We start from the raw sequence: 16,214 nt of genomic DNA on the forward strand, positions 1-16,214 counted from the left end.
AAAGAGTGCAAAGAGCAGAATCTGCCAGAAGAAGGAGAATCTTTGGAGCCCAAAGATCAGAAAAACAAGGAACGAAATGAGCAGGAACGACAACTGCAGAGGGAAGAGCTCAAACTGGAGGCTCTATCATCAGCTTTCGGATCAGAGATATCTTCTGTTCCCAGGCATACTGTGGGCCTGTGTGGTTTGGAGAATGGTTTTTTGGCTGAGCAAACAGGATCAGCATTTCTTCTTGGGGAACCTATCTCTGTGGATCAGCATCCTGGTGAGGATGTACTGCTGAAAACTCATGTCACAGAAGCAGGTTCTGGATGTCAGCCACCCGCTATCAGCCCTCTGTCCTCAAATAACCTGAACCCAGTGGATGAAACTCTAATGGCACCTCCACACACATGCCATATCTCTGACCAGGCAGAAGACCTAGAAGACTCTGGCCGCTTTTCTATCGGTGGTCAGGATATTGGAGAAGCTGACTGGGATGATAGGACAAGACTGGGCAGGGAGGATGAGCACAGTGATGGGCATGGAAATGTTGTCCAGAGGTTTGATAAAAGAGATGCATCACTCCATGGAGGAGTGGCAGCACCTTCTAGCGCAGAGAACTCAGAGGTTTCTGTTTCAGCACACCTTTCCTCTGGTACCAAGAACTTGGAGCCACCTGATCCCATAGATCCTCATCCCATTACAGAAAATTTGGGAAAAGCTGAACTTCAGGACTTCATTCCAGCTTTACCCTCAGAGCTCACCTCTGTGGCTTCAACATCTGGCCTACAGCAAGAGGGTGATAGTGGAACAGCCTCTGTGATCCCTGAGGACTGTCCTGGCACCAGCCTGAACAAACTGCTAGACTCTGTAGAGAAGCCAGCCAACCAAGCTGCTTCTGTACAAGTGCGGGGCCCAACATCAGGGGAAACTGCTATTGTAAGTACTGATCCAAGGGAAGCCAACACTTCCCATGAACTCCTTACTTCTGAGGAAGGCCTTCATGAAGACCTTAGTGGCCCGTCTTCTTTCTCTGTAATATACACGAGCTGTCTTCCTTTAGAGGGGAGCCTTCCTAAGGATAGGAGGACTGTGGCTATCATTGCAGGGCCTCTGGAACCACCCCAAACACCAGGCAGGACTTCCACTCCCCTGAACCACCCAGAGACAATTCAGCAAAACCCCCCAGAAAAAAGGGCCGTTATCCAAGGAGAAGAAACGGGAGCAAATGTGGATCATGAAGCACAACAAATGCCTTTACTTGATCAGTCTGACTGCAGTTTAAACCAAAAAGAGCCTGGATCCAGAATCTCCAGTGTCCTGAGCACCCTAACTTGGCCCTCTGAAGAAGATATGGTCCTTGCCGTGAACGAGCAAGAACAACCTCTGTCCCTTGTGTCCCACTCAAGCCTACCTCTGGTGTCTGAGCCTGATGCCAAACAGCTTCCTCATCCTCCTTCCCATGTCCAAAGCCCCAGTCAAGCTCAGGCCCCTACACTTAATGCAAATCACCTTGCTCAACCTCCAGCCCTTGAAAGTTACCAGCCGCTGGCTCCTGTGCCCTACTCCAGGCCACATCTCAACTGTGGTATGGACGATGATAAGTTACTAGCCATTCACCCTACTATAAGCCATCCTCTCCGGACTGCCGCCTCTGTGTCTGATTCTAACACTGGGGCCTCTGCTTCTGATGGAGAAGATGTAGCAGAGAAAGATGACCTTGTTCCAGTAACTAGAGGGTGGGATCTCGGTGACTTAGGTACCCATGATATAGAAACTTCTGATGACTCAGGGGTCAGTTTGTTGGCCAAAAGCTTTTCTGCTGTTGGAAACGAAGCGTTGGCTGGCTGCTCTGAGACCGGCCCTGAAACAGCAGACCAGCACATGGATGTACAGTGTGGAAAATCCTCACCTGACCACCCTTCTTGGCCCTCACTGGAAGGCCTGATAACATCCACAGAGTCCAAGAGCAGAGACTCTGCACAGCCACTCCCAATGCTAGCATTCACCAATCCAATCCACTTCCTCCAGCTCAGCCCTCCATCACCACCAACCACCAGAACAACCTGCCAAGAGGAGGAGGTCTCAGGGGAGCTGCGATGGGAGCAACAGGCAGGCATCTTCGGTGTGGACACAAGGAACATCCAAGCTCCATTGGCAATCACAGAGAAAACAGAAGGTGAGAGGAGGGTCAAGCAAAGGCTGGAAGGAGAAGGAGAACACCACTTGGTATCTCAGCCAAAGGAGGAAATGCCCAGACATTCACCCTTGGAAAAATCATCAAGTTGGCCAGACAAAAAAATGATCAGGGTAGTTGCACAGGAGCCAGCAGCCAATCAAGAAAACCCAATTAAACGCCGAGTAAAAAGCAAGGACTGGCACCGTCAGGGTCTGAAGAGGATGTCAGTACCACCAGACATCTTGCAGGGTGAGTCCTCTCCTCCATTTCCCTTCCCCCACCCCCCCCCACCCCCAAACTTTTGCAGATACCAAAAACATAGTATTATATTAAATAGGCAATATGATAGACAGGCATGAGAGCTTGGCATTGCTCTTGTGCCTTTCTGGTAATACTCCTCACTCCAGCCCTGTACCTCCCTTGCTGTCCTGCCCCAAGCTCCCTCCTCCCAGCTCTCCCATAGCTCCTCTCTGCTGCCCTGTAACCAGTGCATCCTGCTTGTTCTCTTGAGTAGGGCTGCACTCTGGGGCTCAGTCCCCTCATTTCACACTAACACCTGCAACAGAGAGCTTATCTCACTTCATGCATCCCTCACCCCTCGACTTCGCATCCAGTTTCTCTTCTTGTCCCTTCTCCATGTTCAATGATCTGTCACCCTTACTCAGTAACACAGGCTATTTTTTGGCCTACCCCCAGGAATGAGTTTCATGGTGGGACTGGGTTCAGAGCTTCTGCTCATCATCTCTGCTGCCATCAGGTGGCCGTTGCGTTTTGCTGCACTTGTAGCAGCCCGTTTCCAAACAGTAAGGAAAACGCATGCGCACATACCCTCAGTAGCCCATATCTGTTACCGCATGTTTCAGTTCCAGGTTTATTTGCTACCTCCTTTTATTTTGCAACTGACACCTTTAGGTTCCAATTTGACCTTCTGAAAGAGATGATCTTCCTGAGAACATAGAATTTGAGATTACAGATAAGAATGCAAATTTGTCAGATCCAAGGTCCCAACTTGCATAGAAGCCAAATCACCGATGTCATGAATGGAAAACATGGATCTTCTGTAATGCAGCTCATTCAGACAGTACTTACTATCAAGATGCATGTCTGTTCTTTATTATGTCTTACATGATCTTTAAACATACTTGCTGCTTCTGAGCTCTTACTTAGTTTATTTTCCAAGGTCCACAACGTGCTGGATTTTTGGCACAGAGGAAAAGGTGGGGAGCGTGGAGGGGTGTAAAAGGTTTGGCAGCACTTGAATCAAGATTTATTCATGTGTTTGACCTATAAATTCTTGGTTTCAAATTCTAAAACATTCAGGGCAACAGTACTGTCTTTCCTCTGACCCGTACTTGCAGTTCAGTCTTTGGACTTTCTTCCTCCTCCTGCTTCCAATGAATTTTATGTAGAATTTCTTCATACCTTATTTAATTAAATCTCTTGCAAAACAAAAGAAAAATCCATGCTTTCCCCATTTTACATAAACAGAAGATGACTCAAGCAGCAGTTTGTGAATGCTCACATAGTACATAAATATGAGAACTGGATTACAGCATTCATTCTCAGGCCGCATCCCTTCTAAGACGCTTCACAGGAGTGACTTTGTTAGATGTCCAGCATTTCTGCCCCAGAAGTCACTGAGAGTTTTTTGGGGCTCAAGGTCCACATAAGAAAGTCTAAGACTTTCAAACATGACTAGTGACTTTGGGTCCATTGATCCTCCGATGCCTAGCCCAAGTTGCTGAAAGGGGAAAGGCAGCACCAAAAAGGGCCCACAGGCAGTGTCTTTGCTTGGGCAACTGGAGAGGGAAGCTTTTAGAGTTACTGTCATCACTGAAAGTGTCAGCCTTTATCTTTGTATGAAAAGAAAATGTGGCTATGTAACAGATGTAAAGTGTAAGTAATGTCAAGGATTATTAAAACCAGAATTTTTCTGACCCAGAAATAAAGGTCAGGAGGGCACCTGTACTCCAACCCAAGACCACCACATAGGTGGGGTATAGGTAAGTGGTATCTGTGTATCATTTGGATTGTAGCTTGACTCGAAAAACGGACTTATGTGTTTACTTTCTAATTGTCTTACATGCAGAAATTCCTTCTGTTCCTTCAGAGGAGGAAGCTCACAAGACACACAGGGAACCACCAGTCAGTTCAGAAACAGTTATATTGCGGTAAGTCTCTCAAAGGCCCCTTAGAATTTGCCCCCATCCCTGTGTAGCACTGACACTTGATGTTCTCCATTGTTCCTGAGGGACCAAAGATGACGATAAGGAGTAGAAAACTATAATAAAATGACTTAGGCCTGTGTTTCAGTCTATGCCCTCTGGGAGAGGACTCCATTGCAACAGAAGTATTCCTGTCCGTTTAGGACAGTGTTTCCGTTAAGCCAAACTTTGTTCTTTGTTAAGTAAAGCATGTGGAGCTTGAGCTTGTTGGAGAGAGAGGTCCTTGCTGTGACAGATTTGTTACGAATATTTGGATAAGCCATCTCTGGCACTGTGCTCTTCATTCACTCTTTGTTTCCAAATCCTTATTCCTGACAGAGAGAAGAAACCTGCAGACGCAATGGAGAATTTCAAACGCCGGCACTCCAAACTGATCAACTCCTGTAAGTACCTTCTGCCTGAAGTGCTGTGGCAGGCCCCTCTCCTTCATCATCTCTCACCCTTGCAGTAAGCACGAAGGAGAGGGGCTCCTGCCACATGGTGGCAAGGAGGGAGTGTTAGACAGCAATGTTCAGTGGAGGCAGTGAAACCAGGGTCCTGCAGTACACTCAGGCAGCTGGTGAGCTTTGCTTATAGCAGGTGCCTGTGGTCTAATGTATTCAGTTATCCTAATCTGAGACAGTAACAGAGTTTTCTCCAGATTGAAGCAGAGGGCGAGTAGCTGCTATAGAAAGTATAAATGTATATGTGTCTCTTCACAGCAAGATTGCTGTATCAGGAGTACAGTGATGTGGTTCTGAACAAGGCCATTCAAAGCCAGAAGAGAGTGGATTCTTTCGCAGAGGATATAGAGTCGAGTTTCCCAAGCTCCCCAAGGCTACGGAGGAAAGTGCTGTCTCCCCAGGACTCATATTTGCAACGTCTGTCAGTCTCATCTAATGCATCCCTCTGGCAGGACATCCCCATGATTCGGGGCAGCAGAATGCTACTCAATATGTCCCGTGATGAGCAGAAGCTGCAAGAGGTAATGGACAGATGTAACAAGGTAGATGGGTGGTCTGTAGTCAAGAAAGAGTCCCCAGAAGGGTGGTTAAAGTGGAGAGCAAAAATTCTGATGTGGGAGTGCAGGTGATTGAATGCAGAGGTCACCTCTACCCACGTAAGCAGTACAGGGATGTGGTACCTGTGCTTATGAAGTAGTATAGTGCTGAAGCTCAGAATTGTAGAGAAAAGGAGCACTGAAGGACGGACTCTGGACCATATCAGTAACTTTATGAAAACAGACATGGGAAAATTGGAACGAGATAAAACAAGGAATTTTGAGCATGTTCAATGCAAAAGAGAATATTATAGTAGACGACTTCCATCATTCTCGACACATAAGCTTATGTGAGATGCTAATAAAACCACAGTGAATTGTAGTTCCTGTGGTAGTGTGAGTTTACCAAATTGACCTGTGTGAGCTGCAGGGCTGAGAGGAAACAGGAAGATGTATGGGTTCAGCAAAATGGTACATAGAGAAACTGGGTAAGGAAAATGAGAGGAACTGAGAAGTGGATGGGAGGAGGACCCAGAGGAAGAGGTGAAAACAACAGCTAGGGAAACACGATGAAGGAGAAAAATGTGGGTGATGCGGATGCTGGAAAATTTATGGGAGCATGTAAAACAGGGAACCTAGTGAAAGTGGAGTTGAGGGGGAATAAAAAGTAAAATGAGAGCAGGTAGCTATTTTTCTTTTAAGTCATACCACAAGTCTGTCTTCTAGAGAAGGACAGACTGTATGTAATGGCATGCTTGCCCTTCATTCCGAAAGCCTCTCTTCTGTAATTACGCACTACTTATATCATGTACTGGGAGGTTTTCTTGCTTTGCCCCGTCTCTTCTTCGTAAGATTCCTCACAGACTTGCGTAGTCTACTGATGCTGTGCTCCCTTTTTTCATCTCTCAAGGCCAAGTTTGAGCTGATAATGTCTGAGGCTTCATACCTGCGCAGTTTAAATGTGGCAGTGGATCACTTCCAGCGATCAGCAGAGCTCCAGGCAATGCTCACCAATCAAGAGCGTCAGTGGCTTTTCTCCCGCCTTCATGATGTACGCGATGTCAGCGCCAGGTGAGATATGGCCCTTTTGCTTCCAGGACTAACACCCTCCATGAAGCTCAGACACAGCCCATCATTTCCATCAATAACATTTCTCACTCCTGTTCTGCATGTTCACTGACCTTCAGGGTAGATACACACACATAGCGCTTTGTGATTGCATACCAACACTGCCCTGAAAGGAACGTTTCCCTTTTTAGGTGACAGGGCAATGTAAATCTTGGTGTTAAGTCCCAGATATTATGGCGCAATTGTGCACAGAGCTCATGGCAGGAGATCAAAATGTTCAAAACGCTACTGTAGCCATGGCCTATTGGCTTCAACTACAACTAAACTCACCCCAAACTAAATGCAGCTCCTGCCAAATACAAGACAAAAGAAGCAGCTGCACGAGCCCTGACAAAAAAAAAAAAAGAAAAAAGAGGAAAAAAAAAAGTAAGTCACAGCCATCACTTGACAGAACCTAATGTGAATCAACTGAGCATAAGTCATAAAATGTAGACATGACCCCACATGCAAGGAATCCTGTATGTTGTAGGATTCTGTTCTGCTTTTCTCCTGCAAGGCTTGGCTATATATATCGCTAAGCTAGTAAGGTTTGCTGCTACCTTTTCCATTTCTACTGGTGGGATTATTCTGGCGATGTCTTAATTTTCAGTTGTTTCTTGACCATGCTTTTAGAAGTATGACCTCTCAGGGACAGAGGTCTTTGCCTCTGCTTCTTCCTTGCTGATATCTAGCCCTAAATTGTCATTGTACAGGCATTATGCTCTCTCTAGAAGTAAAGAGCTGTCTTGCGCTTACATGTAGGCTGTCAGGATTTTAGAGGACTGAGGCTGTTCCTGCTTTACTAAATGATACTGCTATTTTCCTCTCCTTTTATGGCACCGCCACCATGTACTGCAGTTTCCTCTTTGACTTGGAGGAGAAATTTGAGGAGGACATGTTCACCTTCCATGTGTGCGATGTGGCTCTGAAACATGCCCCTGAGTTCCGCAGGGTGTATCTACCATATGTAACAAACCAGACATACCAAGAGCAAACCTTCCAGCGGTTACTGTAAGTTTTCTTATTTGTTGCACCCTTCTCCCCCCTTACTTTGCTGCTGCACCTCGAATATTCACTCTTTCAAACAATGGGGAATGCTGCAGGTACAGGCTGTTGGCCAGTGCTCTCACTACACCCCCAGAAGAACAGGAACCTTCTTCAATTCCATGGTATTTGGGACAGCAGGACAGAGCTGCTGCAGGCTCCTCTCTATAGCATTGGAAAGGGAAAGAATAATTAATATCTGATTCTATTGCAGGCTGTTCCCTCTGTCTACTCTCTACTGAAGAGAGGAAAAAATTACTGTCCTGGATAACGGTTTTCAGACTACTAAGAACCGGAAAGTGATAATTTCAATTGAAACTTCCAACCTCAACCATTCTGTGATTCTGTAATTAAGAAAAATATGGCTGCTGTCAGTAAGCTTAAACTGACTATCCAGGAGTCTTTAAAATGGATTGAAAATCCTGGGGCCAGAGAACACTGTCGGTCTCTCTTGTTCTGGGTGGTGGAGTGGAACATCGCTTGCCCTCCTCTTCTGTACCCAATGGCACAACCAAGCATTAATCAGGCATCGCCCAGTCCTAAGCAAGGTTTCCTTGCCACTTCTGCACTGCTTCCCTTCGTAACAAACCAATTCCAGTGAAGCTACAGCCATTCCAGGAGAAGACGCTGTTCCCAACAGGCTATTCAGGCACTGTCTCTTAAGTGCTGCTGACTGGGAGAGATCTAGTCTCGCAATTGATTCCCTTCAGGGAAGGCTCAGTTCCACACAGAAAGGACCTCCAGGATATTGTCTAAGGCAACGTCTACTGGGCCTACAACCTTCTTCCCCATCTCTTCAAGGATATGGAATTGTCTATTCTAGTGGCCGTTGCCACTTTCATACCATTAGCCTCTTACCTGCTACTGCCCAGTGTGGAAAACTGGATGGCAGTGGCTGTGTCTAAGAGGGTAAGAGAGACATCAGCAGGGAAGGCAGCTGCTCTCAGGAGTAGCAAGAAAGGGGAGGCAGCTGCTTCCAGACCCTGAACACAGCCCCTGGTGCTGGACCACTCAGTGTAAGGAAAGAATACAAACCATACTGTCTTTGAGAAAGGTGCCCTACTGATAGAGGGGAATTGAAATGTAGATGTTACTTCTGGCTTTTATTCCAGAGGGCTCTGTGCAGAAAGAAGAAAGATATAATAACAGTTGTACTGCCGTCCTATAGCTGTTAGAAACCCATACTTGCTCTTCCTCAGCAGAGTGGCGTGGTTTCTTGACATCTCTTGCCCCAGGGACAAAACTTGACTGTTGGGAGTACTCCAACACTCACTGAAATCTGATATTAGGAAGACTGTTTATTTGCTCTAATGCCTGGATGTCTTTCTTTACCACTCCCACAGAAATGGAAATGCAGGGTTCCAGCAAGTCCTGGAGAGACTGGAAAGTGATCCAGTATGCCAGCGCCTCTCACTTAAATCCTTCCTCATCCTCCCCTTCCAGCGTATCACTCGACTCAAACTCCTCCTGCAGGTAACTGTTGATTCTCTGCTTTCCTACAGTTTCTCTCAAGCTGACCCTTTTTCAAGTCTGAAAGTCACATAAATATGAGCTAGCTCCAAGCACTGGGTGGAAGGACTGCATACAGCCCTTCGTGTGCATCTGTGACAAGTTTGGCAAGAAGCGCTAAAGCCACTCTGTCGCGTATATTGTGAATATGCCTTTGCAAAAACAAACTCGTTTGTCATCGTACAAATGCCTGCTGTGCATTAGACCAGCACCATGAGTTGGATATGATAGCCTGTGTGAGGCAGTGCAGTTTGTATACCAGTTAGGACTTTGTTGCAACACTATTTCAATTGTACTCCAATAAATAATTTATGCAGTCTTCTCAGAACATGTTAATTTACATTTTATTGAACCTTTTTGGCTTCCTGCTAGGAAAACAAAGCAAGGGTTCCTTGGCTGCCCTCTCTACTCTTTACCTGCAACGTTGACTAATAGGAACCTTCTAGACAGGGAACCAGCAAGTCCCTTATGAATTAATTTTGAGCTCTTTCTGTGAAATTCTTCTTTTTGATTATTTGAGCCTTTTTTTAACAGGAGAAAAGGAGTATCAGGAGTATACGCACAATTCTGTGCGTAAGGCCATTTGTGCTTCGATTAGTGATTGCTTCCTATGTCATGTAACTTGTACCTGATAGTTGATACGATTCAGATTTTCAGGGATGCCCTGTTCAATACAGCTTATCAGTGACATTCTGCATCTCAGATTTCTGGCCTTGTTATCTCCACACCTCATCACCTACCACTGCTTTAGTTTCCCTTGAGGCTGGCATCTTGGTGTCTCCTTGTTTCTCCTACCCCTCCCAGATACGTATGTCCACCTTTCCCTCTTTGCATCATGAAAAACATCTTTTCTCCTGCAGAATATCCTGAAAAGAACTCGGCCTGGGTCTGAGGAGGAAGTGCAAGCAACACAGGCCTATGATGCACTTGAAAAGGTAAGGACGTCAACCCGTTCTGCAGCCCTGCAGAAAGGGATCTGGGGGTTTTGGTTGATGGTATCCTCAATACGAGTCAACAAAGTGCCCTGGCAGCCAAAAGAGCCAACTATATCCTGGGGTGCATTAAGCACTGTATAACTAACCAGTTGAAAGAAGTGATTGTCCCACTATACTCAGCATTGGTGTGGCCTCACCTCGAGTACTGTGTGCAGTTTTGGGTTCCACAGTATAAGAAGGGTGTAAAAATACTAGAATGTGTCCAAAGGAGGGCAACAAAGGTGGTGAAAGGACTAGAGGGCAAGATTTATGAGGAGTGGCTGAGGATACTCAGTTTGTTCAGCTTAGGGGAGACTGACGGGTGACCTCATTGCTGTATACAACTTCGTCATGAGGGGCAGCACAGAGGGAGGTGCTGATCTCTTCTCTCTGGATGTAAGGGAATGGATTAAAGCTGTGTCAGGGGAAGTTCAGACTGGATATTAGGAAAAAGTTCTTCACTGACAGGATGATCAAACACTGGAACAAGCTTCCCAGGAAAGTGGTCATGGCCCAAGCCTGACGGTGTTCAAGAAGTGTTTGGACAACACTCTTAGATATATGGTTTAACTTCTAGTTTGCCCTGCGTGGAGTCAGGAGTTGGACTCGATGATCCTCGTGGGTCCCTTCCAACTCAGGATATTCTGTGATTCTCCACAGCCATGTTGCATCACACAGCTGCAGGGCACCGAAGTGGCCCAGTCCTTTTCATTGATCCTCATCCTTGTCGAGGGCCCTTGTCATTGATCCTCATGAGTAACAAATTAGTGTGTTCATGTGACTCTCCTGCACATGCAGTGGTAGCTGTGAGTAGAAAACACTAAAGCAGGAGCCAGCTGGGATGCGACTGAACCTGCACAATGATATTGAAATACTTTTTTCAGGACTCGCTCTTTCCATTCTCCTAACCACCCTTCCCCCTTGCTGTTCCTTACCTTTGTCTCTAATTAGGGATCAACTCCCACCCTAGCCCCTGCAAGAGAATTTTGCTTTAAAAAAAAAAAAAAAAGCCTGGCAAGACATTACTCTACTCTGTTGCATCCCTTCCTCTATCCTATTTATTACCGAGACCAGATTTAAAGTCTTCTGGGACAACTTGTTATCTAAAATTTGTACAGCAGCATAAGGTAGACTTATTCCTAGCTAGCTCCTGTTCTGTCTAGTGATGATTTGACCTTCTTGGAGTGTCACTCCCTTCCTTACAGTCTCTCCCCTTTTCTCCACCACAAACCTAAAGACCAGTTCAACAGGATGCATACCTCCTTAAAGCTCTTAGGACTCAGCTGTGTGCTGCACAGCTCCCAAAGCACTGTAGTCTGAGGTGGGTGGGCAAGATGTCCTAAATCCTTAGACTCCAGCTGTGTTCAAGCCAGCTTTATCTCTGTGACACTGTTAAGCAGCTGCCCTGTATGACCTCAGGCGGCTACGTAGGCAGCTTACAGGCTGAAGTACCTCTGTTTCATTGTGTCCTGTCCAGGTACTGGCAACAAGCTCTGGGTTGTGGAAGGTCGGGGCTGATGTTTATCTAATCAGCCTCCTGTGTTTACAGTGGAGCATCTAGTAAGAGCTGCTTCCAAATGACCAGCAATTCAACCTTTGTCACCTGAGACAGATGTCTCTAGTATTCCCCCCAGTATCCCAAAGTTAAAGCAATACTTATCACAGAGACTTCATCTAAAGAATACCTTCTTTAAGAAAGAAGGATGATCATTGTAGGTATTGAGAAGTTCAGTACGCTGGCCTGCAAAAATACTTTTTTTGCAGGATGCCTAAGGAATTGTCACTTACACAGACTTTAGGAGCTCCTGGGAGTAGTACTGATCCCACCAGGCAGTTCTGCTCCCACCTCACTGAGGGTCTGTTTTCCTCTGCAGCTGATCAAGGATTGCAATGAAAATGTCCAGCGCATGAAGAGCACTGAAGAGCTGATCTACCTCAGCCAGAAGATTGAATTTGAGTGCAAGGTGAGGTCGTCCATTCCTTGGGCCTTCCTCTAGCCTAATGTATTTTCTCTCTTTCCTCACAAAGTCACTTGCGCTTACTTATTGTTCTCCTTTCCAATATACATAGAACTGTTGAACCAGAGTATCATACACAGGTCAGCTCTTCATCAGTGCTTCCCTTGCCCAATCATTCCTGTCAGCCTTCAGCTGAAGGTGCCTACCATGACTTAAGCCTGTCCAGCTGGAGAGGTGAAAGTGCACTTCCTCTAGAGAAAGGGGAAAATGCAAATCCAAAACTCACGAATACTGATTTCCTTGTACATGCTTGACATAAATGTTTATTTCTGTCTTGCAGATATTCCCACTCATCTCACAGTCGAGGCGACTTGTGAAGTGTGGTGAGTTGACAGCACTGGACTTCAACACCCTGAGTCCAAAATGGAAAGTCACCACCCGTCCCATCTACCTACATCTTTTCAATGACTGTCTGCTCCTGTCTCGGCCGAAGGAGTGAGTGCTTCAACACAATTCTTGCTGCCCCTTCTAAAATACCTGTCTCTTTCTGGGTCTGTGCTTTGGTGAAAGAGTCCTTTCCCTCTGCCTGCCAGCAAGTGGCAGCATTTGTCAAGTCACTCTCCTAACCCTACATTATGTGAGTATCATGCAAGTATGTGGAATCTGATATTCCCAACTCTTAATGACAACATGTGATAATATAACAAGGTATCTTCTGGTCCCTAGTGCAACACTTCTATTCTGCCTCTCCACCTCTATAATGTGAAACACTTTAATAATAACCATTTATTCTAGTTTTACTTGATAAATAATTTCTTCCTAAATGACAGTATGAAGATTAGTGAATGTGCAAATCACTGGTTTGTCAAGAAACTAAGAGAGTTGGTTGGTTGTGCTGGGGTTTTAGGGGATGGTGGTGGTGGTTTTGTTTTTTAAGCTGTAAGCTATCAAATAAAATTCTGACAGGACAGAGCTTAGTATTTCTATCCATTTCATTAAGTCCCCTCTCTTCTCTGGCCTCCTGAGACTTCTAGCAAGAACAAAGCTTAAGGTGCCTGAAGCAGATGAAGACTCATTAAAAGCTTTTTGCTTTCCTGACATCAGAAAACAACATGGACTCACTTTGTAACCCTCATCACCTTAAAACTCACAACTTCTTTTGTTCTTCCTCTTTACCTGCAGGGGTGGACGTTTTGTTGTGTTTGATCATGCCGCTTTCTCAGATGTGCGTGGGGAGAAGTGCGAGATGAAACTGCATGGAACAAACAAAAATGTTTTCCGTCTCTTTCTACTTCAGAATTACCAGGGAAAGATTTCGTACAGAGACACAGTAAGAGCTCAAGGTTACCCTCAGTATATCCCATTACCATAGCCAGACACCTCCTAGGAGACTGATGGTTGTCCCTCAGCTACCCAAATGCTGAAATATCAAATGCAGCTGCTGAGCAGAGGACTTGAAAAACATCCTCCTGTCATAACAAGCCCCTAGTGACCCACCTTGCTCCTCTCTCATCATAGCTGCTTATATAATATTACCACGTAATGTCATACCATCAGCCTCCAAAAATGGGAGGTTTTGCCTTTTCCCATCCCCTTTCTCCACTTCCACTTTCTCTGCTTTCCCTAAATAACCCTTCCCTGACCCCTCCTGTGAGCAAACCTGCACACACACACCCCCATTCTTGTCATCAGACTTCTATTCCTCACATTGAATCCTGACACCTATCTGGTGATGTTTTCCAGCAGTGAGAAGCTGAGGTGGATCTCTGCTTTGGCTCCTCCACGAGGAGAACTGGATCTCCTGGAATGCCCTGGTGAGACTTCTCTGCTACTACACCAATGGGGGTGGTCTGGCTCAGAGGAGTTGAAGTTACTGTGAGGTGGAACATCCCAGAAAATACTCCAAGGCAGAATACTTGCCTTTTTGTAAATAAATAAGATATTCATGGCCTTTCCCTCAGTGCCAGGTTCTGCCAGTTATTTTACCTATTTTTACTCCTCATATTAGGTAGACGACCTGTAGTTTCCCTTCCAGTTCTCTGCTCTTTAGTGTTTGGGCAGTCCCTTATCCCCTGCTTCCTCTGGGGCTGATGCACACAGGTTGACTGTTGCTTTCTGGTATACCATTATGATCTTTCCTCTCCTTTAGATGCACCACAGGTTCAATGCATAAAGACTTACAAGGCTCGGGAAAATGATGAGCTGGCTTTGGAGAAAGCGGATATCATCATGGTTATGCAGTACAGCAATGATGGTGAGCAGAATGAACAATGGCTATCTTAAATTACGGGTAGGAAGTACAATCAGGCTTCAGAAGGAGCCTCTCATTCCTGATTGTTGGATTGAGAGGATGAAGAGACTCTTCATTAAGACACTTCATTAGGAAGCTGAAAGGGATTCTTTTTCTTTAATCTTAGGGCCTTCTTGGAGGGGGCGTTTTGGGAAGAAGGAAAAAATGTTTGACTTGTCTTGCTTCATGTTGTGCTTTTCCCCACGCTGCAGGATGGATGGAAGGAGTAAAACTTTCAGACCGGGAGAGAGGCTGGTTCCCCTCAGAACACGTGGAACTCATCTCCAGCAAACATGCGCGGCAGAAGAACCTGAAGGAGGAACAACGTGTGAAGAATGCCAAGCAGCAGGTCTTTTGCAAGAAATAAGACTCTACTTTGTTGGACCTGTACAGTCTCCCTGCCATGGGGAAACCATCTTTTTTCTATTGCGCCTCAGAAGAAACACCTCTGCGAAGAGCATAATACAGCACTTTGACAGAACCAGGTGCTTTTTGCCAAAGAAAGCAGGAATTCAATCAGGAAAAAATCATTCACTTCCTCTGTGTCACCAGGACTACGGCAGCAGTAGGAGGAAAAAAAGTTGCATGTATTGCTTGCTTTGTGGTAGTAGGGAGGGACTTTAATCGGTCAGAGGTCTGGGATCTGGACTTCTGAAAATATATTCCTGGTTTTGCCACTGACAAGTTGCAGGACCTTGGGCAAGTCACTACAGAATTCTGCCTCAGTTTTCCCATCTGTGAAATGGGGGTAAACTTACCTACCTCACTGGATGTTGTGAGGCTAAATTCACTAGTATTAGCATTAGCTTTGAGTTCCTGAGAAGGAAGGTGCTAAGTGCAAAGCACAATGTAATTGAGGAGAGTTTTCCATTTGAATATCCTCTTGATATCTTGATGGTGTTGATCTCCATAGTGTAATTTCCATTTAGAACAATTTATCTATTTGATCGTGCAAGTCTACTGTTTTTCAGACAGGCAAATATTTCATTGTACCTAAATTTAACTCAGTCTCAGCATACTGTTAAGAGTTCTTGACAGCATTAGAAAATCCACTTGAATTAAGCGAAGTTTTCAGAAGCTACTGGTATGATTTCCCCCACCTTAAGAGGTATCAAGCTGAAGAATCTGTTTCACAAAGGTCACCTCTCTTCTGAACAAGTGTCCCAGTAAGCCATCTGAAATAGCCCTTTTTTACTCTGCCTCCCACTCAAAGTAGAACAGTGACTTTTGACAAAGATTTTTATTACATGTTGGTACATGCTCTGTACAAAATAACCATGACTAGGCATATGCAATGAAGTGGCACTTTCCTGCTGCTCTTAATCTGATAGCTGATGTGGTATTGCATGCACCATTTTGCACACTTATAGAAAATACTGAGATATTTAGCCACTGTAGATAAAGTCAAAATATGTCAAAAACCAGAGACTTTGTTCTTTTTTAGAACTCTCTGGTTTTAAGTCCAGTTTACATGCAGTCCTGCTTTTGTGCAGAACCTGTCTATTTGAGGACATGTCTTCAACTGTAAAATACTGTTTCTGTGTTAAAGTGTTTGCCTTCAGTTCAGTCAATGCAAGATCAAGTATAAGAATCAATACACCAAAGAAAGCAACGTGTAGCCTTCTTGCATTTAATATATTTGAAGAATTAGTTATCTTCATATCTCCAGCTTTCTGTCTCTGTAACATTCTGCCTTTAATTCCCATTTACGTTGTATCTAGTATAGCTTATTACAGCCTATTTATATCAATAATTTTAGCTGGATTAAAAAAAAAGTTGCTTTTAGTCCTAATAAACTCATGCACTTATCCAGTTAAAATAAACAACTTACTTTCCTTGTGACTTATATTTGAGATGAAAACCTAAGTAATTCAGTATTTAGTGAATATATATTCAGTATTTTCATTATTTTTTCCATATAACTCTCCTTTCTAAGTGAATATTAAATACAAATAGCTATACTTAGC

General features: G+C 44.9%; 1 protein-coding gene across 1 annotated transcript in view; it reads left to right on the plus strand.

Annotated features, from left to right (window-relative positions):
* The window catches only part of ARHGEF5 (Rho guanine nucleotide exchange factor (GEF) 5), a 15,919-nt gene extending 1,205 nt beyond the window's left edge, over positions 1 to 14,714 (plus strand). Inside the window, 15 exon segments of the mRNA XM_009576168.1 lie at positions 7 to 2,410; positions 4,251 to 4,332; positions 4,705 to 4,769; positions 5,088 to 5,350; positions 6,276 to 6,436; positions 7,331 to 7,483; positions 8,860 to 8,989; positions 9,886 to 9,960; positions 11,874 to 11,963; positions 12,298 to 12,452; positions 13,140 to 13,268; positions 13,270 to 13,287; positions 13,701 to 13,771; positions 14,107 to 14,211; positions 14,460 to 14,714. Of these exon segments, the coding sequence (XP_009574463.1) occupies positions 7 to 2,410; positions 4,251 to 4,332; positions 4,705 to 4,769; positions 5,088 to 5,350; positions 6,276 to 6,436; positions 7,331 to 7,483; positions 8,860 to 8,989; positions 9,886 to 9,960; positions 11,874 to 11,963; positions 12,298 to 12,452; positions 13,140 to 13,268; positions 13,270 to 13,287; positions 13,701 to 13,771; positions 14,107 to 14,211; positions 14,460 to 14,614 (4,056 nt within the window). The 3' untranslated portion in view covers positions 14,615 to 14,714.
* Positions 14,715 to 16,214: the final 1,500 nt, after the last annotated feature.

This window comes from Fulmarus glacialis, unplaced genomic scaffold (assembly GCF_000690835.1).
Source record: "Fulmarus glacialis isolate BGI_N327 unplaced genomic scaffold, ASM69083v1 scaffold16684, whole genome shotgun sequence".
Lineage (NCBI taxonomy): Eukaryota > Metazoa > Chordata > Aves > Procellariiformes > Procellariidae > Fulmarus > Fulmarus glacialis.